Source organism: Strix uralensis, chromosome 21, assembly GCF_047716275.1.
Source record: "Strix uralensis isolate ZFMK-TIS-50842 chromosome 21, bStrUra1, whole genome shotgun sequence".
In the NCBI taxonomy this organism is placed as follows: Eukaryota; Metazoa; Chordata; class Aves; order Strigiformes; family Strigidae; genus Strix; species Strix uralensis.
This window is the reverse complement of record NC_133992.1, coordinates 3,220,149-3,242,531: the sequence shown is the minus strand read 5'-3', so window position 1 is coordinate 3,242,531 and position 22,383 is coordinate 3,220,149. Positions and strand designations below refer to the sequence as shown.

Genomic DNA, 22,383 nt, shown 5'->3' with positions numbered 1-22,383 from the left:
CCGGGGCTTCGCTTTCCCATGGCTCCCTCCCGGGAGAGGGCGGGACCCCAACTCAGAACACGGAAGGAAAGAGCCGAAGGGGAACTTTGCTGCTTCCCAGCTGCGGCTTTATCCAGAGCACGGGCTCGCCCGCTCCTTGCTGGCCCACTCCGGCCACCTCCACTGCAGCCGGGAGCCCAGGAGCGAGCGCTGGAGCTGCCCCGGCCTCTGTTTCCCCAAGAGCAAACGGGTGCTGATGCCCCCCAAAGCACCCGATGCCTGCCAGCATCTACCTCCCTGCTTGGGAAGGAAACACGGGGGTGCAGGCGAAACCCCACTTTTGGTAGTGAGTGTATTTTTCCTTATGGCCAAAGAGGTGGAATTGGAGTTATTCAGGGGGTGTGTGCTGCTAAAATTAAAAAAAAAAATACACTGGCTAAACCCACCAACGTGCTAATTCTCTTTAAAATCTTTCCTCAAAAGTTGCCGTCAAAAGTGCACCCACAATTTTTTTGGCAGCTGAAGCTACTCTGGGTTATGGCCAGCATAGCCAGCGGGCGAGGTGAGGTGTGGACTTGCGTGCTGCTTTCCTCCTTCACAAAAACACAGCAGAAAACGCTGCTAAAATGAGCAATTTGTGAAAAAAAAAAAAAAAGAAACAAAAAATTCTGCCTTGAAAAACGCGGTTGCTGTCACGTAACAGTCCGCTCTGCTTCTCTCCCCAGGATCTAATATGGACCTTGAATTGGAATTTAAATTTCCCTTTGCAACCTGCTGCATAGGGTCTCTCTCACCAACACCCAGCGGACGTGCCAGACCCTGGGCGCTGCCCGATGCCTCTTCCTGTGCTGCAGAGACCCTGCAGCGAGCAGGAACCGGCTGCTCCCCGGCCAGCCCGGCTGCAAGCGGCTCCTCTTCCCCTTTCACCTCCCTGCGCGAAGGGAAGGCGCTTCCTCGCAGGGGCTGGGGTTTTGGCTGCCCTCGTGACGATGCGCCCGCGTGTCCCCGCGGCTGGCTGCAGGCGAGGGGACATCACTGGGGATTTTTCAAGGGGTGTGGGCAGCTCTGGGGCGGGGGGAAAGGCCTGCAGGCAGGGCCAGGACTGGCATCATGCCCTCACAGGGCAGAGCCACGAGTGGTTTTACAGAGGGGTGCCCCAGACAACCACTGGCATATTGCAGCAAAGAGAAATTAAACACCAGGCACTCAGTCCCTGCCTGGAAGGGGCTGCTGGCTGAGCACTGCCCTGTGTCCCCCTTGGCCAGCATGGCTGGTGACACACACCGAGCACAGCAGGGACAGCTACTGCACCCCATGAAAAAATGCTACAGAATCCCAGAATCATCTCGGTTGGAAAAGCCCTTGAAGCTCCTCCAGTCCAACCATGAACCTCACCCTGACCGTTCCCAACTCCACCAGATCCCTCAGCGCTGGGTCAACCCGACTCTTCAACCCCTCCAGGGATGGGGACTCCCCCCCTGCCCTGGGCAGCCCATTCCAACGCCCAACAACCCCTTCTGCAAAGAAATCCTTCCTAAGAGCCAGTCTGACCCTGCCCTGGCGCAGCTTGAGGCCATTCCCTCTTGTCCTATCACTTACTACTCGGTTAAAGAGTCTCATCCCCAGCTCTCTACACCAGGGACTGAGCTAGCAGAGAGCACTATGGCTTGCCTGCACAATCTGACATTGCTTAAACTGCTCCCTAGGGAATGTGCCCCTCAAAAGCTTCACCTGCTGCTCTCCTTGACCCTGGCCCAGCTGCCACACTGCTCCACAGGATCGACATCGATGCCCAACCTCACCCTGACACACCCAAGACTGGCTTTGTGCCCTTGACCGAGGCAGAGAAAAGACCTTTCCTTCCCCTTCTCCCAAGCTGGCAGTATTTTTGCTTGTGGCTTTTGTCTTTAGCACAGTTCCCAGTGGTTATAATTATACAGGCCTCCCCTAATCAGTCATTAAATTAGCATCTCCTCATATATATATAATATATATAATTTATAGAGAAATTACTTTTGTAAACAATATTCTTCTACTCCAGAAGGAAGTGTAGTCCGTGGCATAATGCAGCTACAAACATGTATCTCAAAGAGAGGACCGGCAGCTCCGGGGAGTGGGTGGGAGCCCTGTGCCACCCCCAGCCTCCATGCATGTCCCCAGCGGGACAGTTCTTGAATGTGGAGGGAACTGGCCGGCTCAGTTTGGGTGTCACCGGTTTCAGCTGAAGCAAACTGGTCCAACTGTGAAACCAAACTGGTGTGAGGCGTCTCCGTTGTGAAAGACGGCCAGGTCCCGCAGGGGCAGCAGGGATAGCTCCTCTGTGGTGAACTGGAAGATGGTGTCGGTGATGGAGGACTCGTTGTCCAGCTGAAATGAGCACCGGGGGCAGCTGAGCAGCACTGAAACCCTTGGCCGGTGGGCCTGAAGGACCCTCTTGGAGCACCCGCTGTCCCTGTCACTGCTCTGGTTGCTCCTTGATGCACCCAACAGCCCTGCGGGCATGGCCAGGTCTCCATCCCCAGCCTGTCATGGCTTCTCCAGGGAGGTGGCGTCCCCTGTGACTCCCAGAGCCTACCCTGTCCCCTGCCACATCCCAAGACGCTCCCCAGGACTGGGGCAGCTCCTTGGGCCCCGGGAGAGGATGCTCCCAATCCCCATCCCACCGTGTAAAGCCTCATCCACTGAGTCTACCCCAAACCCTGGGGGTGCAAACACATGCCGAGGGGCTCTGCAAATGAAGGCTCTTCTGGGCATAGAAGAAGGTCTGGCCACGGCCAGGCTTACCACGCAGCCTTGCAGGCTGGCTGCATAGCTCTGCTCCCGGGAGTCGGCCAGGAAGCGGATTTCCTTCTCTGGCTGGGGCTGGCCCTGCTCAGGGGCCGGTCTGCAGGAGTAGGAGATCTTCTGGGTGGCCAGATGGCTGTGCAGGCGGAGGAAGCGGAGCTGCACCGGGCTGGCCCCTGCATACTCCAGCTGCAGGGGCAATGAGAAAGAAAACCAGGTAGTGGGGGCTGCTTGGAGGGGTCTGTGCTCCCCACAATCGAGAACTGGGCAGGGTTCAGCCATCTGCTAAAGCACTGGTTTGGATTTTCTTGCAGAAGGAGATGTCACATCCCACTGTGCACAGCCAGTGGGACCCTGTGCCTGGGCACTGCCCCACCACAGTGGGACAGGCACTAGGAGAGCCCCGACCCCATGAGATGGGCTTCGTGTCGCCTTGGCTGTCCCAGCTGGGCACTCACCAGGAAGCCCCCGGGCAGGGTGCTGAACCACTCGAAGGTGTCCTCGGAGGTGTAGGTGCTCAGCCAAGCCTTGATGGGGATCTGCAGGGAGCGGGGACCATGTCACACTATCCCAGCAGGGGACAGTGGCACCACCAGAACAAGGAGCCAGCTATACCAACCCATGCGTGTGATCTGTCCCTGCAGCAGGGTCACACACCATGACCAGGATCCTCACCCCAAACTGCTCCAATAGCTCCCAGCGATGGCAGCAGTCACCACGGCAAGGAACTGGCCTTACTGTCCCTCTCCAGTCCCACCAACCCCTGTCCTCACCCGCCCTGAGGGGTAACAAGGGGCTGAATCTGCCCCATGAAAGCCACCCCATACCTGGTTGTGGATGGGGGCTATGCAGGTCTCACCCCCCGCTGTGAAGTTGCAGAAGGCCACCAGTGCGTCCTGGGGGCTGCCCTGGTTAGGGTCAATGTAGTATTGCCCTGGAGAGAGGCAGAGGGGAGCTCCTGGCACCCAGTTTTTGGCACAGGGAGGATGCCACATGGTACCAGCCCACGTCAGCTCATGGCACATCCCTGGCTGCAACCTCCATCCTCCTGGGATGCAGCCTGGCTGCCATCCCATTTCTCCAGGGATGCCCATGAAACAGCTCAGCTCATCCCCCAAATCCTCATCCCCTCTTAATTGCAAAGAGCTGCCCGTCCCCCCACGTTGGCCAGCAGGGAGGACTGGCTGGATCCAGGGCCAACGTGGGGGGACCCCATGTGCACCCCAGTACCGTCAGGCAGGCTGGGGTGAGCCAGCAGCAGCTCCTTGCAGGTGGCTGCTGGGCTGGTTTTGGTGCCGTTGGGGTGCTCGAAGAGGGCTTGCAGCTCCCGGCTCAGGGTGTCCAGCAGAGCCCAGACTGCAGTGTAATTCAGGTGGTTGGAGGGATAAATTAGGTGCTAAAAGAAAAAGAGGGGGATATGACCAAGCTGACATTGCCCCCCCTCTCTTATTTTGGCCAGGAGCATCATCAGATGCTCAGGGAGGGGATGGGACATGCAGGGAACAAGGACAAACATGGTGAGAGAGGGATTAACCATATCTGCTTGCTCTTTGTGCAAGTACCTTGGTCCTTGTGCACAGAGGACCTCAGAAGCAGCAAGACATGGGACAGCATCGCTGTCAGCCCCTTCCCTCCCTGGGTGGCACCCACCAAAGCGGGGATGGGAAGCCCTCGCCTCAGCAGACTCACCTGCAGCTCCTCCCCAGACAGCATCAGCATGGGTCCGCTGGGACCAGGGGGACCGGCGAGACCCTGGGTGACAGTGACAATGCTGGTGATGCTGGCTGCTGCCATGAGACCCCACCATGTTCGCAGCTCCTCCAACGGTGCCAGCAGCCAGCTGTCCCCATGGCATGGCACGGCATGGTGCGGTGGGACCTCACTGACAAATTTGGGCGAGCAAGGGACCCAAATTTTGGCACGAGGGACATTAGCAGCTCAGCTTACCGGCAGGCCTGGCATGCCCCTGGGTCCCGGCAGCCCTGGGAAGCCTTTCAGCCCCTGCCCAAGGACAAGGCAGAGGAGGGAAGAAAAGCAAGGTGGTGAGATGCTGCTGTGCTGAGCTGCACACCAGGGTGACCCATGGGGCCACCCTGAACCCTGGAGAGAGGGCAGGAGGGGAGGGTGCCCCACAACAGGGCTGAGCCTTGCTCCAGGTGCTCCCCGCTACTTACTTTGGGTCCGGACAAGCCCTGAAAGAGAAGGGCAAGACCCAGATAAGAGGGAGGCAGGCAGGATCAAAGTCCAGTCCCAGCATAACCACCACAGGTCTAAGAGCAAGCCCCAAATCTGCTGGGGGCGCGAAGGACTCACCGGTGTCCCGGGGATGCCAGCGTGTCCTCGTGGGCCAGGGGGGCCAGTGTTACCCTGAAAAGAGACCGGAGGAGGTCAGGGCACTGCACAAGGCATCCCCCAGCCCTATGGCCTTCTACAACCCAGCCCCTTCCCCAGGTGGATTTTGCATGTAAAAATGAGGAATTCACCCCAAATACTCATCTCGGTTTCTGCTGTGCCCCTCCACTGTGCCCTTACCTGCTGTCCCTTGGCTCCCGGCCTCCCGGGGATGCCATTGGGTCCTGGCTTGCCCTAGGAGACATGGCAGGTTGTCACACAGGGTGACAAGGGACCAAGGGGAGGAAGGAAAACAGCAAAACCTTTCACGCACCTTGAAGCCATCATCCCCTTGCTGGCCCAGGTCGCCCATGCTGCCCTTCTCACCCTAGGAGAGAGTCAGGGAGAGCTTTGGTGGCAAAGAGGAGGGTAGAAATGCCCGAGAACACCACCTTGAGCAGGGGACTGTGCCCCAGAGGGCCGGCATCAGGAACCCTGCTCTAGTTACTCCATCGGTAGTATTTCATCAGGTAGGCAACAGGAGTTTTGCTTGCTGCCTGACCCTGGTAGGAAATACCTGCCTGGGGACATTTCCTAAGGCCAAACATCTCCTGGCCTCCAGCAAGTGGCTGGAAATGGGAAATTCCCACTCACAGCTGGCTGCAAAATTTCTGAAAGAACACCCTCATCCTTTTGATCGGGTAGAATTAACTGTATCCATATTGCTGGGGAAAGAGGAGGCTTGATGGAGTGTCTGCCTCCCCTGCTCAGCTGCAAAGGCAAAACTGAAAGTATTTTATCCCAGACTAAAATATCATTCAAGAAAACCTCGGAAGTTCCCAGGAAACACTTTGAGAAAACAAAGTTTCTTGTGTGCTGAAATCTGGTGGAGCAGGGGAAGAAACCCCAGCACAGCAGCTGCCCGCAGCCTCCCCTCTGCCTGCTCTCGCAGGCTCTGGCCTTGCCGAACACCCTGGACTTTAGCTTCTGCCATTGCTCATTTAGCTTGCAATAAATTTAAAGCTTTATTTATTACTGGGGTTTCATTTTCCTGAAGGCTGCGAGCAACTACCCGCCACCAGGGACTAGTTGTCACTCTTATTTACAGCCTTGCGGCTGATGGATGGGACTGTGACGATGTGCTTGGCTTCTCGGGCCAAGGTTGGATCCATCAGCTCATCAGCTGTGGCACAGAGGAGGTACGTGCTCGTGCTGCGTCAGCATCAATGCTTAGAGCAGGGGATTAAATGACTGTGCGCTGCTGCTTGCAACTCTAGGAGGATGGCGAGGCTGGAAAAGGACCTAGTTTTGGAGAAAGTCTAAAGGTCCCATGTCCCGGCACCTGGGAACACGGTGATCGACACCCAAAGAAGGATGCTGCAGCAGTCAGGGTTCAAGAAGAGGGGAATAAGTGATGGCATCCAGCAAATTAAATACTAGCCTGTGCCCAGAGTCCCTGCTGTGCCCAGGGCTCAAGTGTCTGGTACATGTCACCTACCTTGTGCCCCTTCGGTCCAGGGTCTCCTTTCACACCTTTCAGCCCTGGGATGCCCTAAGAGAGAAATTATGTGGTACCGCATCACCCTGCGGCTGAGCTGCTCCCGTCAGCTCCCTGCTGTGGAGGGACCTCGCCACAGCTGAGGTCACTGCCAGGATTCTGAGAATTTCAGGCAATTTTAGAAGCTTTGAGGCATTTTCTCATCATGTCTTTGATCTTTGCTTTCAGGAGGATCCCTCAGCAAACCCCATTTGAAATGCAGTTCAGGTCCCTTGGCTGGTTGCAGAACAACCCAGCTTTCTTTTGTGAAGTTTCTGAAGTTAGGATTTTTATTTTTAATAGAGAAAAAAAATTTCCAGTAATTAAAAAAAATATTTGAGTAGGTTTTTTTGGCCAATGCTAGCTGCTGCTGTGCAGCCAGTTCCTTCAGCCATGGCAGCTCTCTGGGAACATGGGCGCCATCCTCTACAAGCACTCAGATCTGCCAGGCATCAGACACTTAACTGGAAGGGAAGTATTTGGCCTCTAGAACAACACATTGGAAATTATGTGATTTCCCTGACTGCGCACACACTGCTGGGATGCTAATTTGGGAGAAGGCGAGATGGATGAATGACGGATGGATGAAACACCTAGAAACTTCACTCATTTTAAATGGGTCTCTGCTTCAGTTGTCAGCAGAGCTGGGTTGCACAGTGGTACCCATGGGGGCCAAACAGGGAGCAGCTGGCACCCCAAAACCTCCAAGCTAATACTCACGTAGGGTCCTTGGGGGCCGTGGGGTCCTTCCAGCCCCTTGTCACCTGGGTAGCCCTGAAATGCAAAAGCAAGAGACCCTGGCCGGTGTGCCCAGCAGCGTGGTGAGAGAGCAAGGCAGGAGCTATGCCCCGGTGCCTCTTGTGGAGAGAGCAGCCCATGGGATGGGAGTGCAGGAGACCCCAGCCTTAGGCTGGAAGGTACTGGGGACACAGAGCCCTCCAGGTATGCGGTGCCCCTATGGTGGCTTACCCTTTTCTAAGCCGGGGGCTTGGCTCAGAAGCACCCCTGAGCTGCCAGGGTGCCAAAGCAGCCCTCGCCCTGCAGGACAAAGCCAACCTACCTTGGGTCCCCGGGGACCTCTTGGGGGCCGGTGGCCCGCTTTGCCTCGCTTGCCCTGTGAACAACAGATTAAAGACTCACAAGCAATTTAAGCCTGTTAAAGGCACTAAGCTGGCCGCCCCATGTCCCCCTCACCCCCTCAGGGATGTGGAGACCCCAGCAAACCAGAGCCCCTCTACAAGACCTCTGTGGGCTCCAAGCATGAGCCCTATGCCTCCCGCCACCCTCCATGGGGACAACGGTGCCATTTACCCGTCTGCCAGCTTCTCCGGGGACCCCTTCTTCCCCTTGGCACCCCACATCACCCTGGGGGAAGAAAAGATTGGAGATGTGGGTCACCAGCAGCCTGGCGACATCCCAGACCAGCACTGGGGAAAAGATGCTGCTGCCTGCATGGAGATGGGGACAGAGCTCACCAGGCATTGTGGGACCCTGGGGATGGACACCAAGGCCACGGTGAAGAGCTGCAGTGAAGGGGAGGTTCCCTGTCCCCCCCCCCAAGGGCACCTGAGCCAGGATGGAGGCAGCCCTGTGGGGCTGGGGGGGCTGAGATGGGCAGACCTGCCAGCCCCTCACCCAGAAAAGCAGCCAAGGCAGCCCAAGGGTATCTAAGGGCTCTCTGTCTGCCAGGCAGTTGCCTTCACAGCAGGGAGAAACAGGTCACCCCGGGGCGATTTCCCCTGGTTTCTCTCCACAGACCACAACATGGTAGACCAGTTCAGGCTCAGCCACTCCATGCCTGGTGGCCAGTCCCCCCTCAAGTGCCATCCACAGAGGAGGATTTCACAGGTACCTTTTCTCCTTTGCGACCTTTCCACCCTTTAGGACCAGCTTGTCCCGGAGACCCCTAAAATCCCAAAGGAGAAGGAAACCCCTCCATAAGGATGCTGTGCCAGGGATGTCCCCTCCCGGCCTCCCTCCCTGCTCTTGCCAGAGCGTGCACAGGAGGGTGCTCTAAGCTGAAGTCCCCATTTGAGATTTTTGCCCCCCTCTGGAGCAGGCGGGGCAGAAGGGGGCTGCGGGGGTGTCTCAGCAGGAGCAGGAGATGCTGCCCATGTGGGACCTTGTCGCAGCCAGGAGATCCCAGAATCCCACTGCCTGTGCCAGAGAGAACCAGTATGGCTCCATCCCACTCCTCACCGTTTGTCCTGGTTTTCCTGGCTTGCCAGGCTCCCCTTTTGCACCCACTGGGCCCTAGAAAGGAAAACAAAAATCAACCCAAATCCAAAAAATAAGCCCCAGGGTTATTGACCCAAATCCTGGGCAGGCTGTCAGAGTGGCACAGACCTGGACTGCGAGAAAAGCCAGAGATGGAGAAGTGGGGCAGCAAAGGAGCCCACTCACCTCGATGCCGCTCATCCCCGGGGCTCCAGCTTCGCCTGGTGGCCCGAGAGGACCCTGAGTTCATTTGGGGACAAAACACGAGGCTGGCATCAGCTCCGAGTTATCTGGGGGAAGGCAGGAGGGCAAGTACAAAGCCGGATGCCTTGCCCCGGGGTCTGGACAGGTTGTTCCCCGCAGGGACTGCTGCTGCTGGAGCTGTGCCGGGGAGGGCCACCCTGCAGGGATGTCCCCTGCCCATCCCCATGGCAGAGAGAGGAGTTACCTGCTGGCCCAGCTCTCCCTTGGCGCCCACTGCTCCTCTGGCTCCTTCATGCCCGGTGTAGCCCCGGAACCCAGGGGCACCCACTGGCCCCTGGGCACCTGCTGCGCCCTGCGGTGCACACAGATGGGGCACCCGTTACACCCCAGCCCAATCCCACCTGGAGCGGGGTCCGAGCAGCTGCCCCTTGAGGGACTGCAACTACGCTGAGCGACAGATCTTGCTGTCTGCTTTGCCAATCCACCCGAGTTTATTCCGCATCCCAGCCTCTCCCAGCAAAGGCAATTGCCTGAGTTAAGGACATGTCTTGCCTGGGCAAAGTGTCACTGCAACATGGGAAAGCTAGGATGCAAATGGGATTTATCCTGCAGCCGAGTGCAGGGCATCAATAACACATCTGTGGCTCTGTGCATGTCAGGAGCATGACTATAAAAATGCATCTCAGTGTAGCGCAAGTGCTTCTGAGCACAGGGCAGTTCCTGGAGCCCTCTGACCTTACGAACACCTGCAGATTTGCTCTGTGAAAGCAGAGGAATGGGAAACCAAACGCCCTGGACCTGCCTCAGGCAGACTCCAACAGCCAAGTGTTAATTGCACAACAGCCGCAGCATTTCACATGGTTTTTAATAGCTCTATTAAAATGCCTTTATGGAGCTTTGGCTCTAGGGAAACCAAGGAAATGATGATTCAGTTACAAAGCCATTGCAGGGCAGAACCCGGGAGACACGGCCTGGCACTGGGGCTGGCAGAGCTCAATTTGTGGCCACCCCCAGGGTGAGACATGAGACACAGCCCTGGCCCCAGGCTCTGCTGCTCCATCACAGGATGCCACCAAACCTCTTTCCCAGGGAAGTTTTGCCAGGGCAGGGCCAGTACTCACCGCTGGGCCAGGCTTGCCGCCATCTCCCTTGACTCCATCATCTCCAGCAAGTCCCTGCGGTGATGTTGGGGATTTAGAATAAGCCCGTCACCACCATATGCTTCGTGCTCAGGCCCTCTGCAGGTATTTTAAGCATCCTCTCCCTCATACTATGTTCAGCTGGCTAAGGCATGTGTCCAGGAAGCACCCGGGCACCATACAGGAGTGAACATGATTCAATAGCTGGAACAGGTCTTCCACAAGGCATCCCTGGGTGCCAGACTGAAATGGTCTGATTTTTGGGGTGGGGAATCAGTGCCAAGATGTGAGGCATTAAAACCCCCTCCTCACTCCTGAGCCCCCTGCCCTGGGCAGTTAAGGGGCAATAAATCCTTTGGCTTTGGTTTGTATTGGAAATGGTGAAGCACTGGGGAAGCCTTTAGCAGCTCCTGGCTCTACAAGAGCATCAGTACCTCTAATCCTGCAGCACCAGTGGGTCCGTCCATCCCTTGTGGCCCTGGATCTCCCTGGAGAAGAAGGGGAAACAGCTCTGTCCCTGGAAAACCCCTCCCTTGCCTTGTTGATTTTGGATCTCAGGCAACAAGGCAGCGAGTGTCCCATGGCAGCTCCCCCACGTCACTGGCCTGCCCAGGTCTGACCCAGTTTCTCCACCATAGCCAGCCCCACCATGTTCCCCATCAGCCAGAGGCAGAAAGCAAATCTTGGGAAAAGACTAGAAAAGGGCATTTGACCCAGAGATGAAGTGTTGGCGCCATCGCTGTGCTGTACCTTCGCTCCCTCGGGACCGTCAAGCCCAGGAGGACCTCGGAGACCCATCCCGCCCTGTTCAGAGCACAAGCAAAGGAGTCTCATTGATTCAACCCTGACCAGTGCTCCCAGTCACACACACATCCCCCCGCCAGGTCTGTGATCAGCCGCAACGGAAGGAGGGACATGATCTGACTTACAAACCGTCCTCTGGCTCCAGCAGGTCCCGCAGCTCCGGTGACACCAACCTGACCCTGGGACACAGAGGGAGACGTGCTCAGCAGAGTTACAGCCCGGCTGGGGGCAGGAGGCTGGAGTTTGGCCGGAGGCCGCATTAACCCAGACTGCCCGGCAAGTCCACACTGTCCTTTTGTGCCAACAAGACCCAGTTTTGGAGTCATTCCCATGAGACATGAATCTCCCTAATTATGGAGATTTGCCAATTCCTAGTATATTTTCAGCTCCTGCAGCCCAAGGTGCCAGGGGTGAGCCCCCCTCCTCAGCACCCAATACCCAACTGCCAGCCTCTGGGGACATTGGGAGCCTGGTGGGCTGAGGCAGCCCCTCTCTGTACTTGCCAGCAAACCTTCTTGGCCCTTCTCTCCTTTATGGCCTTTTTCTCCAATTTCCCCGGTAGCAGCTCCTGGGCCAGGCATTCCAGGAAGGCCCCTGGGGCCAGTGTCACCCTGCTCAGGGATGGAGACAGAGGTGTCACCACAAAGAAGAAAAAGGAATAGTAAATAAATGAGCTTCTGCATGGAGATGATGTGTTTCATGCTCTCACTGGGTGCTGCAGACAAGTTCACCCTAGGGTGCTCAGGAGAGGTACTGATGCCAGGCCTGAGCCCTGCATCTCCAGTGGTCCTCAGCCCTGTCCTGCTTCAGCCCCCGCCACGGCAAACAGAGCAGAGGAGGCTGAGCAGGCTGCAGGTGTTCCCAAGGTACTGCAAGGAGGGACAGAGTTAGAGGCACCCCTCACCTTCTGTCCCTGCGGTCCTGGCTCGCCCAGGTCTCCAGCATCACCAGCGTCACCCTGCCCAGAGGAGAAATATCGGCATCAGATGCAGCAGCTGCTCCCCAGCCCCATCCTAGGGTGGGTTAAAAGCTGAGCTCTGACTTCCATGGGCTTCTCCACCCTCCTCTGGCCGGGATTTTGGTGCTGGGTAAGGGATGGCCCTGCCGCTTCGCCTGCACCAGGAGGTCACCCCCAGCTGTGACCCACGCTAGCCCAAAAGTGAGTGAGCACAAAATGCTGAGCACAGCCAAGCAGCACCTCGCCCAGCAAGGGGACCCCAAAGCATCAGCCCCCTCCTTCCACAGGGGCACCTCAGCCTGTCTGCAGCAAAGCCATAGCATGGGCAGTTTTCCAGAGCCAGTGCACCGGGTGGGCACACCTTTCCCACCCCCATCCCACTCCCAGCCCCTGGCAGAGGATGCTGGGGGGGAGCAGTGACCGTCACACCAGTGACCGTGGTGTCAGCCAGCACACGTACCTCCTTTCCTTGCTCCCCGGGCCTCCCCGGTGGCCCCTCTGGCCCATGGTCCCCTGGCTCCCCAGGGCCCCCTCTGATGCCCAAAGTTCCGCAGGTTCCTGCCTCTCCCTGGACAGGATGAAGATGACTAGGATTATTCTTGCCTTTTCCAGCTGACCCTGGCTCTGCTCTCCATCATTTCTCACCCTACAGCCACCCCAGTTTTCCTTGTACCAGGTACCCAAGGTTTGAGGGGACCTGGACCCCCCTACTGAGCTCAGCAACATAAATCCCCAGGCACGAGCATGCTGGGGGTGGATTTCAAGCAGCCCCAGGTGGATTTAGGTGCCTGCCTGCCCCTGCAGCAGCAGGGTCATGCAAGACCAGCACCGCCAGCGGTATCACCCCAGCATCCAGCAGGAACTGACCTGCTCGCCTTTGGGTCCTGGCTGACCCTCCGCTCCCGGTGGTCCTGGTGGTCCCTGGGGAGGAAACACACAGCCCAGCCCTAGCACAGCTCATTTACCCCACGTTGCACAAAGACTTTGGCTCAGTTAACACAGACACAGCTTTAACCTTCTGGTTTAGTTGAGGATGAGCAACCTCCTCCCTTCCTTTCCCATCCCTGGAGAAGGCACGTGGGGAGAAGCAGGCTGGGGCAGCCCCAGCCGAGGGAAGGACAGGGTTCCCCAGCTGAAGTACCTGCTCGCCATCCAGCCCGCTGATGCCAGCTTCCCCGGGATCTCCCACATCACCCTGCCAGAGGACACAGACGTTAGGACAGGCACCCGTGGTGGTCCTCCATGCAGGTCCCTGTAGACCCCACTGCCCCAGCTGCCCAGCGTTTGCAGGAGGGCTTGCAAGGCTCTTCTCCCACCTTGCACCAGACATGTAAATCCCCATCCCACTGGGTAAAACCAGTGGCCAGACTGGGAGGAGTGCTTGCCCCTACAGCCCTAGGGGAGGAAACCCTACTTCGGGCAAGCAGAGCATGGGGCTGGCAAGGGGAACCAAACCACCTTCTCTGTCCTTACCTTCTCTCCTCTCATCCCTGAAGGCCCTTCAGGTCCATTTGGACCTTCCCGGCCCTAAAAACAAAAAACACATATCAGCAGCAAGGCTTTGCCTTAACTCAGGAGGTCCTTGCAGCTCCTGAGCGGGGGTCTGGGATGCCCCAGCACACCACATCCCCACACACCAGCTTCTCAAGCTCCTTACACCACCTTCCCTTTTCCTCCCCTTCCTGCAGGTGCTTCAGGGAGCTCCCCAAAAGTGTTGCACCAGCAAAATTCTTGCACCCTGTCCTACTGGGTGAGGCAAGAGGTTGTGTTGGGCATTGATCAAAGGAGCCCCAGATGTACTCACCGGGTACCCAGATGGGCCAGCAGCACCAGCTGCTCCAGGAGCCCCTGTTTCTCCTGCTGAGCCAGGCTTTCCAGGGACACCATCCAGCCCCCGCGTGCCAGGAGCACCCTGTAAGGCCAAAAGGCCACTTAAGCACCCCAAAACACAGCACAGGGTGCAGCTCTGGGTGGGTGGGTACTGGTGCCTCATCACTGCAGGTGCAGGAGGGCACTACTGTCCCTGTACCCCAGCTTGTCACCACCCAGCAACCCATGCAGGGTTTGGGTCTTTCTCTGCCCCATGACCAGCCCAGGGACAAAACTGCCTCCAGAGCAGGCACCTATCTTTCATCCCATCAGACATCACCCAACTTCAGCCTACAGAGCATCTCTGCAAGCTACAGCTCTTCCACTTACAGGCAGCCCCGGAAGCCCTCGAGGACCTGGGTCTCCTGCTCTGCCCTGAAACAAGAAGGATGCTCAGCAGCGTGGTCATGGCAAGGAGGCACAGGGGACCCCGAGCAGGGTGAGATTTTGCTCAGACAGTCCCTAAGTGCCTGGGCCCCCTCAACAGTGTCCATGCAGCACCAGGACAAAACCCAGCCAGCAACAAGCGGGACCAGAGTCCTGCCTGCTCCCACAAAGGGGTTCAGGATCCATGCTGCTAATGCTGTAGGTAGCACACAGTATATATTGCAGAGTATTGCACATCCTCAGGGGACTGTGGCAGAGGGAGCAGAGCCAGCTGGGCACACAGGGAGCAGAGCGAGCCCTACCTGGGAGCCGGGAGCACCTCGTGGACCAGGGGGACCTGGCAGGGCCTGGGGGAGAAGAACACCATCAGAGCCCCTGCTCCCCTCTCACCAGTTTAGCCCCTTGAAGCTGGTGGCAAAGCTTTCCCTTTTTCCCATGCCCAGCCCAGCAAAGGCGACTTGCTCAGTGCTGCTCTGGGGGGGGCTGGAGCTGCCCAGGGCAGCAGCAAACAGTACTCACCTTGGGACCAGCTTTTCCTGGAAATCCTGGTAGGCCTTGGGCTCCTGTTTCTCCCTGTTAGGAGGCAAGAAAGATTTCTGTTCATCCGTGTGTTTTAATGAAGTAACCTCTTAAGGAGAAAAAACCCCAAAAATAGCTGCCTGGCATCTTACAACAAGCCACAGAAGTTTGGGCAGATGAAGTGCTGGAGAACCACCAGTTTGCCTAATGTGGGAGCCAGCTCCAGCCGTTCTCCTCCTGCCACCCCTGCAACCTCCCTGGCATGGCTGATGGACACCGTTCACAGACATCACCCAAACCCATGGCTTGGGTTCAACAGCCCAACCCAAAAATGCTTCCAAAGCCTGGCCTCCCACCCCAGCTCATCCCCCCACTGTTGTGCTGGATTTCCCAGCCCTACCTTGTCTCCCCTGCGCCCTGGCTTCCCGCGGTCACCGGCAGGTCCTGGGTAGCCCTGAGGAGAGCACAGCATTAGGAGGCAGCCGGAGCTGCCCAGCATCTCCAGGGTTTTGGGAAAAGGTGGCTGCTGAGGCTGAGCTCTTGCCTGGGGAAAGGCAGGACCCCGGGCACTGCAGGAGCCCTGGCAGGACGGTGAGTGCCTGGCTGGGGGCAGTGCTGCTCCAGCGAGCCTCCCCCACAACCCAGCGCAGCACCATACCCCTCTCTGGGGGGGGTCTATCACTTACATAGGTGCCGACAGGTCCCTGTGGCCCCTCCGAGCCAGGCTTCCCAGGCAGCCCCTGCCAGGCAAGACGAGGGCATTAACAAACCTCCACTCCTGGGATGTGGGCAGGCATCTTCCCATCCTTGGTGTCCATGTCTGAACCCACACGGTCCCCTCAGGTGTCCCCATGGCAGCCAAGAGCCTCTTAGGGCTGTTCACCACCACTACTGCTCCAGCCAGCCCCCCCCGCCCCCAGCATACTCAAGGTCCCCTCAAGCCCCAGCTCTCACCTTTGGGCCCAGGGAACCTGGGTCTCCATCAGGTCCAGGTTTTCCCAGAGAGCCCTTTGGAAATATTTGGGGAGGAGGTGTCAGTCAAGAGGCTGAGATGAAACAAGCTCCACCGAGCCACCACTGCTGCCTCTGTGCTCACGAACAGGTGTCACCTGGTCCAAACTGGGTTGCTGGGGACAAACTCTGCCACTGTGGCCCATCCTGGTGGCTCCTGCACACCAGCACCCCATGGCTGGCTCTTCAGCAGAGTTGTCACTGGGCAAGGTGGCAATACTTGCTCTCGGGGTCATCACGAAGCCCAGCTGAGAGCATGCTCCCAGCTGCAGGAGCTGCTCTGGGTTTCCATCCCAGTGGGCAAGGACATGGGACTATCCTCCCTGAACCTGTACCACCCATTTCCACCTGGGATGGAGCAAACACTTTGATCCCCTCCCAGGACCACACTGCTATTCAGCCACCCTTCACACCTGGTTTCTACGGGCTGCCATCCCCCACTGCCGTCCCCCACGGAGACCCTGCTGGGCTTGGGGAAGCTGCAAAGTCCCTCAGGCAGGCTGATTCCCTGGGGAATTATTCTGCTCTTCCTTAGCCTCAGGTATTTCTGTCACTGAGGCTTTTTTATGTCTTATAACAAGAAGTTAAGATCAGGTCCTACAGATGCCCTGATTCCCTGCTGGTTTCCAAGGTGGGAAAGTCCCATATCCCCCGCCAGTGGCACCAGCCCCGCTGACTTCCCACCTAAGAATATGCAGAGTTCATGCAGAAGGAACTTTTTATTTTTTTTCCTTACTATTGATCCAGGAGGTCCTGTGTGCCCGCGGCCTCCCTGCAAGCCGGCAAAACCCTGGAGGAAAGGGCAAAAGATGAGCGATGGAGGGAAGGCAGAAGTAGGAGGGATGGAAAGGCCCTGGCCACCACCTTTGGGTGGTCTGAGACCAACCCAAACCAGAGCGCAGCACCTGGGGCCAGGCACTGGCGAGCGGCTCAGCCCACCGAAGGCAGCACCAGTGCTTCCCACTTCAAACCAGTTCTTTGGGTTCTCATTGTTGAAGCACCGTGGCTGTGTGTGTACACGCACACAACACCCACACGTGCATCTAGGCAGCGCTGTACAATGCTAACAGCAAAATCAGAGGTGCGTCTCTGAGCTAGAGTAGAACAGTTTTCATATTTTGTTTTGATGGAAGTGCCAGATTTTTTTTCTTTTTTTTTTTTCAGCGCAAAGATAAACAAATATTAGAAATCCTGCAGAAGGGAAAACTTGCTGCCAGCTCAGGTCTTGCTGCTGGACCTGTTCTGGATAGCAGCGCCAGGGATGAGAAATCATTTTACAATAGCCAGTTTTAAATGCACTGCCCCATTCCCTCTCCTTCACCCTTCAGCACGATTCTCAGCAGGTCCCTTCCTGCAGCTGCACCCAGAGGAGCACCCTCCAGCTGGTCTCGCTTCATCAGGGCCACCCACCACCTGCGCCCCATCCCATGGACATGATTTTGAGGCATATCCCCAAGGGGAGGCACCTGAGCAGAGGGAAGGAAGGACAGAAATCAGACAGCTGTGCAGTTCTACTCACCAGTGGTCCCCTCCTGCCTGGGCTACCCACAGTCCCTGGGGAACCCTGCAGGAGAAGGCAGGTGATGATGAGGATGGGGAAGCAGAGGCAGCCTCTCCCAGTCCCACCACACCAGCCCAGAGCCAGCTGCTGCACATCCTGGCAAGGTCCAACACGGTGTCAAGGTCTTGACCTGCACAGCCATGGGGATGGTGGGGTTGGGAAGTCCCCCCGCATTGAGCTCAGCTCCCATCTTGATACAACCCACCCCCCCAGCCCTCGCCCGCAGTCAAGTACAGAGTGTAGGATGGGAACCTGTGTACCAGGCTTTCCTTCTGCGCCTTCTGCTCCTGGGATGCCCCGCAAGCCCTGGAAGGAGAGTCTCGTCTCAGGAAAGCAGGGCCTGGTGGCAGGGTGCCCCCATCAAGGGCTCGTTCAGCCCCAGAGCTTCCCTCCAGTATTAAAAGGTGGCAAATAAGCAGTGACATGGTTCTCAGGGTGCTTGTCTGGTCTGTATCAAGCCATGGGTTTGTTAGTGAGCAGCACATCCCCCACACAGCTCCTGCAGCTCCTCCCTGCTCCATCCCACCTTTGGATGCAATTGCTGGGAAATAACATGAATGTGGGAGGAAACCCGTTCCCACCGTGAACACCTCAATCATGTTTTTTCCCCTCCTGCCCCAGCTATTTATTCCTGGCTCCGTCACCAAACACGACTCTAAATAACAGAGTTTTCTTAAAAAGTTATTTCCTGAATTTTCTATGCTCAGGGTTAAGACGGAAGTTGTGGTGTTGGGCAGGTTTGTCAAAACGCTTCATGCAATGTGCAAAAGCCTGAGCTTCTCATCCTGAAATTATCCTTTGCAAATTCCCAAGTGGAGTCTGACCCTCCCAAGATGCTGCTCCCTGAGGCCTGGCTTCCCCATTCCAGAGCTGATGGCACCACACGCCAGCATGGGGACGTGGGTCATCTGCTACTTACGGGCAGCCCAGGGATGCCGACCAGCCCACGCTGACCCACGCGGCCCTGGAAAACAGCAAGCATTAAGAAAAGCATCCTTCTGCCAGCTGTAAAACTGCCAATTTGGAGGCAAAGCTGCTGCTCAAATCTGCCATGGCTCAGCCCCAGCACATCCCAAGCCCCCCAGCGAGGGGTCTCCAGGGTTGTTTCAATCTCCCACAGCCAAAGATGCTCCAAGATTCAGCTCCAAGTACCAGCACCCCATTAGTTACCCGGGCTCCCCGTGGTCCTGGGGTTCCCTTTGGGCCATCAGGTCCTCGGCCTCCCTAAAATTCACACAGAGGGAAACAAAGTCATTTTTGGCAACCCTGCAGGTCTCCCCCAGCTCCTCCGCTCCGGTGAGCACCGAGGGGACTCATCCAGCTGCCGCCACATTGGCAGGTCAGTGCATGGCTGTAGTGGGCGCAGGGATGGCACACGCAGGGTGGGGGCCAAGAGGCTGGGGACCCTCCCCAGGGGGGCACGGCGGTGCTGTCCCCTGGGTGCTGGGACCTATGCTGGAGCTCACAGGCAGGGTGGCTGCATCCCTGCCCTCCACACGAGGATGAGGGCAGTCTGTGGGACACAGTGGCAAACGCTGGCACTGACCTTGGGTCCCTCGCTGCTGTTCAGCCCCGCTGGGCCAATCTGGCCTTCTTCCCCCTGCCAGGAGAGAGGAGAGGAGTCGGCCAGGGCAAATGCAGCCTCTGATCCTTTGGTTGCTCCCCCAGCCACCACAGCCACCATCCCCCTGCCTCATGTTGGTGTGAAACACGGGCAGCATGGCCAGAGGTGACATTAATTAAATGGCAATGTGACCTGGGGCACCAGTCGAGCTTTGGACCCCATCCCCCAGGATTATAAAACTGGACATAAAAAAAAAAGCTCAACTTGGTCTTGGCCTAAAACAGCACTGTTGATTATTTTTGGTTCCTGTTGATGAAGTTAAAGGCAATTTAAAGGACTGATGTGCCCGACTGCAGCCCCAGCGGGGCAGGCACAGCCCAGACCCTGGCTCCAAACTGATGCTGTGTGAGAGCAGCGCTGCTTGGCTGGGTGGAAAAGGCACCGCCTGGCAGCGAGATGAGTCGTGCTGCGTCTCCATCTCTCGGAGAGGTGGGAGGATTTGTTTCTCAGCCTGAAGAGCGAATGTGAGAGCAGATCCAGGCAGGCATCCCAAAAGCCCTTCCGAGGGGGAGGGCATCACATGCAGGGGGATGCTGCACACCAGAAAGGTGGGTGGGAAAATATAATCCCCTCTTCTCTTTCTCCTGAGAAACTGCAAACTGCTAAACGACCAGCCTGGCTTCAATTCCCAGGTAGAAATATTGATCTGCAGCTAGGTTTGTCTATCCTGACAGCTCACTCAGAGCACATGCTGCAGGTAAAAGCACTCTGAAAATTGTGCCTTGTTTCTGTGGCTTCTTAAGCACTGCTGTGCTTGGATCTTGGGAGCTGGCAAGGGTTGGGGCCAGGCAGCATAGGTGGTGAGAAGCAGGGCAACTGGCTGGGCCATGGCAGCCCTCCAGAGCTCCAGGAGGCTGAGAGCCCGGCTGGAGTTGGAGATGAGCATCAGTTCAAGAGCGATCTGTGAGCCCTGTGCTCTCAAAATACCTGTGAAGGGTGCTGACCTGGAGTAGGGATCAGCAGGAACTCTGCAAAGATGCTTGGGCAGAGGCAGCTGGGGAGGGCTGCCCTTGGACCTGCTGGAAATCCTCTGCCTAAAGCTGCCCTCTCCTCACATCGCTGAACCCACCAGCTAATTTCGGGTCTTTAATGGGGACACAGCCGGAGGGGTCTGGAGCAGCCGGGTCAAAGTTCTGCTGGTGTGAAGTGCTGAGGTACTGGGGGCACCTGCGACCCCGAGGATGGGGGCTTTGAGCAAAGCTCCTCATGGCCGAGCAGGGGCCAGCAGTGTCCAAGCAGTGCAGAGGGACATGCTGTTAGAGGGCTCTCTTAGCCCACACCAGCTCCCACCACCCCAACGAGAGAAGAAATACCAGTACTGCTGCCAGGTGGGCTTTTGGCTGGGACAGCTCAGTGCCTCCAGACCACGGGAGGAGGAAAAGGCTGTGCAGGGTGGCAGAGATGCTCAGGATCCTGGAAGGGAGCTGCGATTAGGCAGTGGGAGAGAGGGACCCTGCAAACCTGCAGTGCCTGCGCCAGTGGCATTGCTGGGCACGCTGCCCATCGCCCAGGCTCAGGAGCAGGCAGGAGTGTTCACCCTGGGCAGGGGCAGGGCAAGGCAGCACTGCCCACACTGCCTGCATCCCCCAAGGCTGTCCCCTCCCCACAGCACCCACTTCACGGTATAACACTGGGTGCACATGTATCCCACCATGCGGCACCCCAGACCAGCCACAGCACTTACATCTGGTCCCTGGGGCCCTGCTGCTCCTCGGGGTCCAGGAAAGCCCTGCAAGCCACCCTGGCCCCGAATCCCTGGCGACCCTTTTGCTCCTTGTGCTCCACATGGACCCTTGGAGGAATAAGACGCAGCATGTCACAGCAGAGCTTGCAAACAGGAGGGACAGCCAGTGCCCAGGGCTCCCCGACCCGTGGGCAGGAACCCCCCCGAGAGCCCATCGCTTGCTGCCCCGGCTCTCTGCACACCCAGCCTTTGGCAAGGGGCCACTCTGGGTGAACACCCCATGACTGTCCTTCGAGAGCATCCCTGGGGTGCCAACAATGGGGCAATACAACATTTTTAAACAGTCAAAGCAAGACAGAGCAGGGAAGGATGGGTCAGGGCCAGCAGCATGGTGGGATCAAGCACAGCCTGAGCTTCCCAGCTCTCACAGTCCCCGAAAGCAAATGCCCCTGGGGCCATGGACATCCACACCAACCCATCCCCTGTCTGGACAATAGCATGTTTGAACAACAAAAGAGGAAGCAGCTCGAGGATTCCCCCCGCAAGCCTGGGTACATGGTACCTTGTCTCCTTTGGCTCCCGGGTCTCCCTTGGCTCCACCTGGACCTTGACAGCCCTGCAAGAGCAGCAGAGGTGGAGAGTACACTCAGAAAACCACATTATGTCACTCCTTGCAACCAAAGCATGCTGTGATCTGATTTTGGCATCAAATAAAGTTAGTTTCACCCAGTTTAGTTCAGAGCTTTCCTCCCAATGGGCCTTTCAGAGCTGGGAGCAGGTACATGCTGGATCTGCTCCTCATGGCAGGGGGGCTCCAGAGCTTCTGGGTTCATTCACCACCAAACTGTTAGTGCCCCCAGCACCCCGTGCCAATCCCACCCCCAGATTTGTGGTGGGTAGGATGCCTGCAACAGCTGGTGGTGGCATCCCAGCTGCACCATCCTGATACCAGCACAACGATGACGAGCACCGTGTCCTCATGACTGTGTTCCTTAACACAGGCTACAGCACTTGCTCTTTCCTTGTGCCTCTGTCCTGGTTTCAGCTGGGATAATTTTCTTTCTAGTAGCTGGTACAGTGCTGTGTTTTGGATTTCATGTGAGAATAATGTTGCTAACACACTGATGTTCTAGTTGTTGCTAAGTAGCGCTTATCCTAAGTTAAGGATTTTTTGGTTTCCCATGCTCTGCCAGCGAGCAGGTGTACAAGAAGCTGGGAGGGAGCATGGCCAGGAGAGCTGACCTGAACTAGCCAAAGGGCTATTCCATAGCATAGGACGTCATGCTCAGTATAGAAACTGGGGGGAGCTGGCTGGGGGGTGGATCGCTGCTCAGGCATCAGTCAGCGGGTGGTGAGCAATTGCATTGTGCATCACTTGGGTTTTAATTATCTCTCTCTTTTTGATTATATTCTTTTCCATTACAATTATTATTATATTTTATTATTATTACTTTTATTATTATATTTTCTTTTAGTTATTAAACCATTCTTATCTCAACCCACAAGTTCACAAGTTTTACTTTTTTTTGATTCTCCTCCTCATCCCACTGGGAGGGGGGAGGAGTGAGCAAGCAGCTGTGTGGTGCTTAGTTGCTGACTGGGGTTAAACCATGACAGCCTCCCCAGAGCAGACAATATCGCAGGACACACTGTGATGTCTGAAAGCTCCTCTTATTACAGCAAGGCGAGCCCAAGTGCAGCTCTGCCTTCACAAACAACTGCAGTTGCCACCTATTCAAATGTCAAGTCCAAACACAGGCAAAGAACACGAAGCT

At 57.0% G+C, this 22,383-nt stretch overlaps 1 protein-coding gene across 1 annotated transcript in view; it reads right to left on the bottom strand.

Moving 5' to 3' along the window:
* Nucleotides 1–1,960: 1,960 nt before the first annotated feature.
* Nucleotides 1,961–22,383, bottom strand: part of LOC141953113 (uncharacterized) — a 96,069-nt gene continuing 75,646 nt past the window's right edge. The window contains exons 26-69 of the mRNA XM_074891423.1: nt 21,171–21,224; nt 20,609–20,716; nt 18,847–18,900; nt 18,471–18,524; nt 18,220–18,264; nt 17,553–17,606; nt 17,259–17,303; nt 16,476–16,529; nt 15,683–15,736; nt 15,415–15,468; nt 15,129–15,182; nt 14,729–14,782; nt 14,512–14,556; nt 14,153–14,197; nt 13,758–13,865; nt 13,427–13,480; nt 13,095–13,148; nt 12,821–12,874; nt 12,414–12,521; nt 11,900–11,953; nt 11,499–11,606; nt 11,121–11,174; nt 10,942–10,995; nt 10,626–10,679; nt 10,174–10,227; nt 9,297–9,404; nt 9,035–9,088; nt 8,831–8,884; nt 8,484–8,537; nt 7,943–7,996; nt 7,692–7,745; nt 7,352–7,405; nt 6,593–6,646; nt 5,429–5,482; nt 5,296–5,349; nt 5,077–5,130; nt 4,938–4,955; nt 4,711–4,764; nt 4,453–4,515; nt 3,994–4,159; nt 3,591–3,697; nt 3,222–3,302; nt 2,764–2,952; nt 1,961–2,346 (exon numbers count right to left, since the gene is read on the bottom strand). Coding sequence (XP_074747524.1) covers nt 2,197–2,346; nt 2,764–2,952; nt 3,222–3,302; nt 3,591–3,697; nt 3,994–4,159; nt 4,453–4,515; nt 4,711–4,764; nt 4,938–4,955; nt 5,077–5,130; nt 5,296–5,349; nt 5,429–5,482; nt 6,593–6,646; nt 7,352–7,405; nt 7,692–7,745; nt 7,943–7,996; nt 8,484–8,537; nt 8,831–8,884; nt 9,035–9,088; nt 9,297–9,404; nt 10,174–10,227; nt 10,626–10,679; nt 10,942–10,995; nt 11,121–11,174; nt 11,499–11,606; nt 11,900–11,953; nt 12,414–12,521; nt 12,821–12,874; nt 13,095–13,148; nt 13,427–13,480; nt 13,758–13,865; nt 14,153–14,197; nt 14,512–14,556; nt 14,729–14,782; nt 15,129–15,182; nt 15,415–15,468; nt 15,683–15,736; nt 16,476–16,529; nt 17,259–17,303; nt 17,553–17,606; nt 18,220–18,264; nt 18,471–18,524; nt 18,847–18,900; nt 20,609–20,716; nt 21,171–21,224 — 3,006 coding nt within the window. The 3' untranslated portion in view covers nt 1,961–2,196. The remainder of the gene's footprint in view (nt 2,347–2,763; nt 2,953–3,221; nt 3,303–3,590; nt 3,698–3,993; nt 4,160–4,452; nt 4,516–4,710; nt 4,765–4,937; nt 4,956–5,076; nt 5,131–5,295; nt 5,350–5,428; nt 5,483–6,592; nt 6,647–7,351; nt 7,406–7,691; nt 7,746–7,942; nt 7,997–8,483; nt 8,538–8,830; nt 8,885–9,034; nt 9,089–9,296; nt 9,405–10,173; nt 10,228–10,625; nt 10,680–10,941; nt 10,996–11,120; nt 11,175–11,498; nt 11,607–11,899; nt 11,954–12,413; nt 12,522–12,820; nt 12,875–13,094; nt 13,149–13,426; nt 13,481–13,757; nt 13,866–14,152; nt 14,198–14,511; nt 14,557–14,728; nt 14,783–15,128; nt 15,183–15,414; nt 15,469–15,682; nt 15,737–16,475; nt 16,530–17,258; nt 17,304–17,552; nt 17,607–18,219; nt 18,265–18,470; nt 18,525–18,846; nt 18,901–20,608; nt 20,717–21,170; nt 21,225–22,383) is intronic.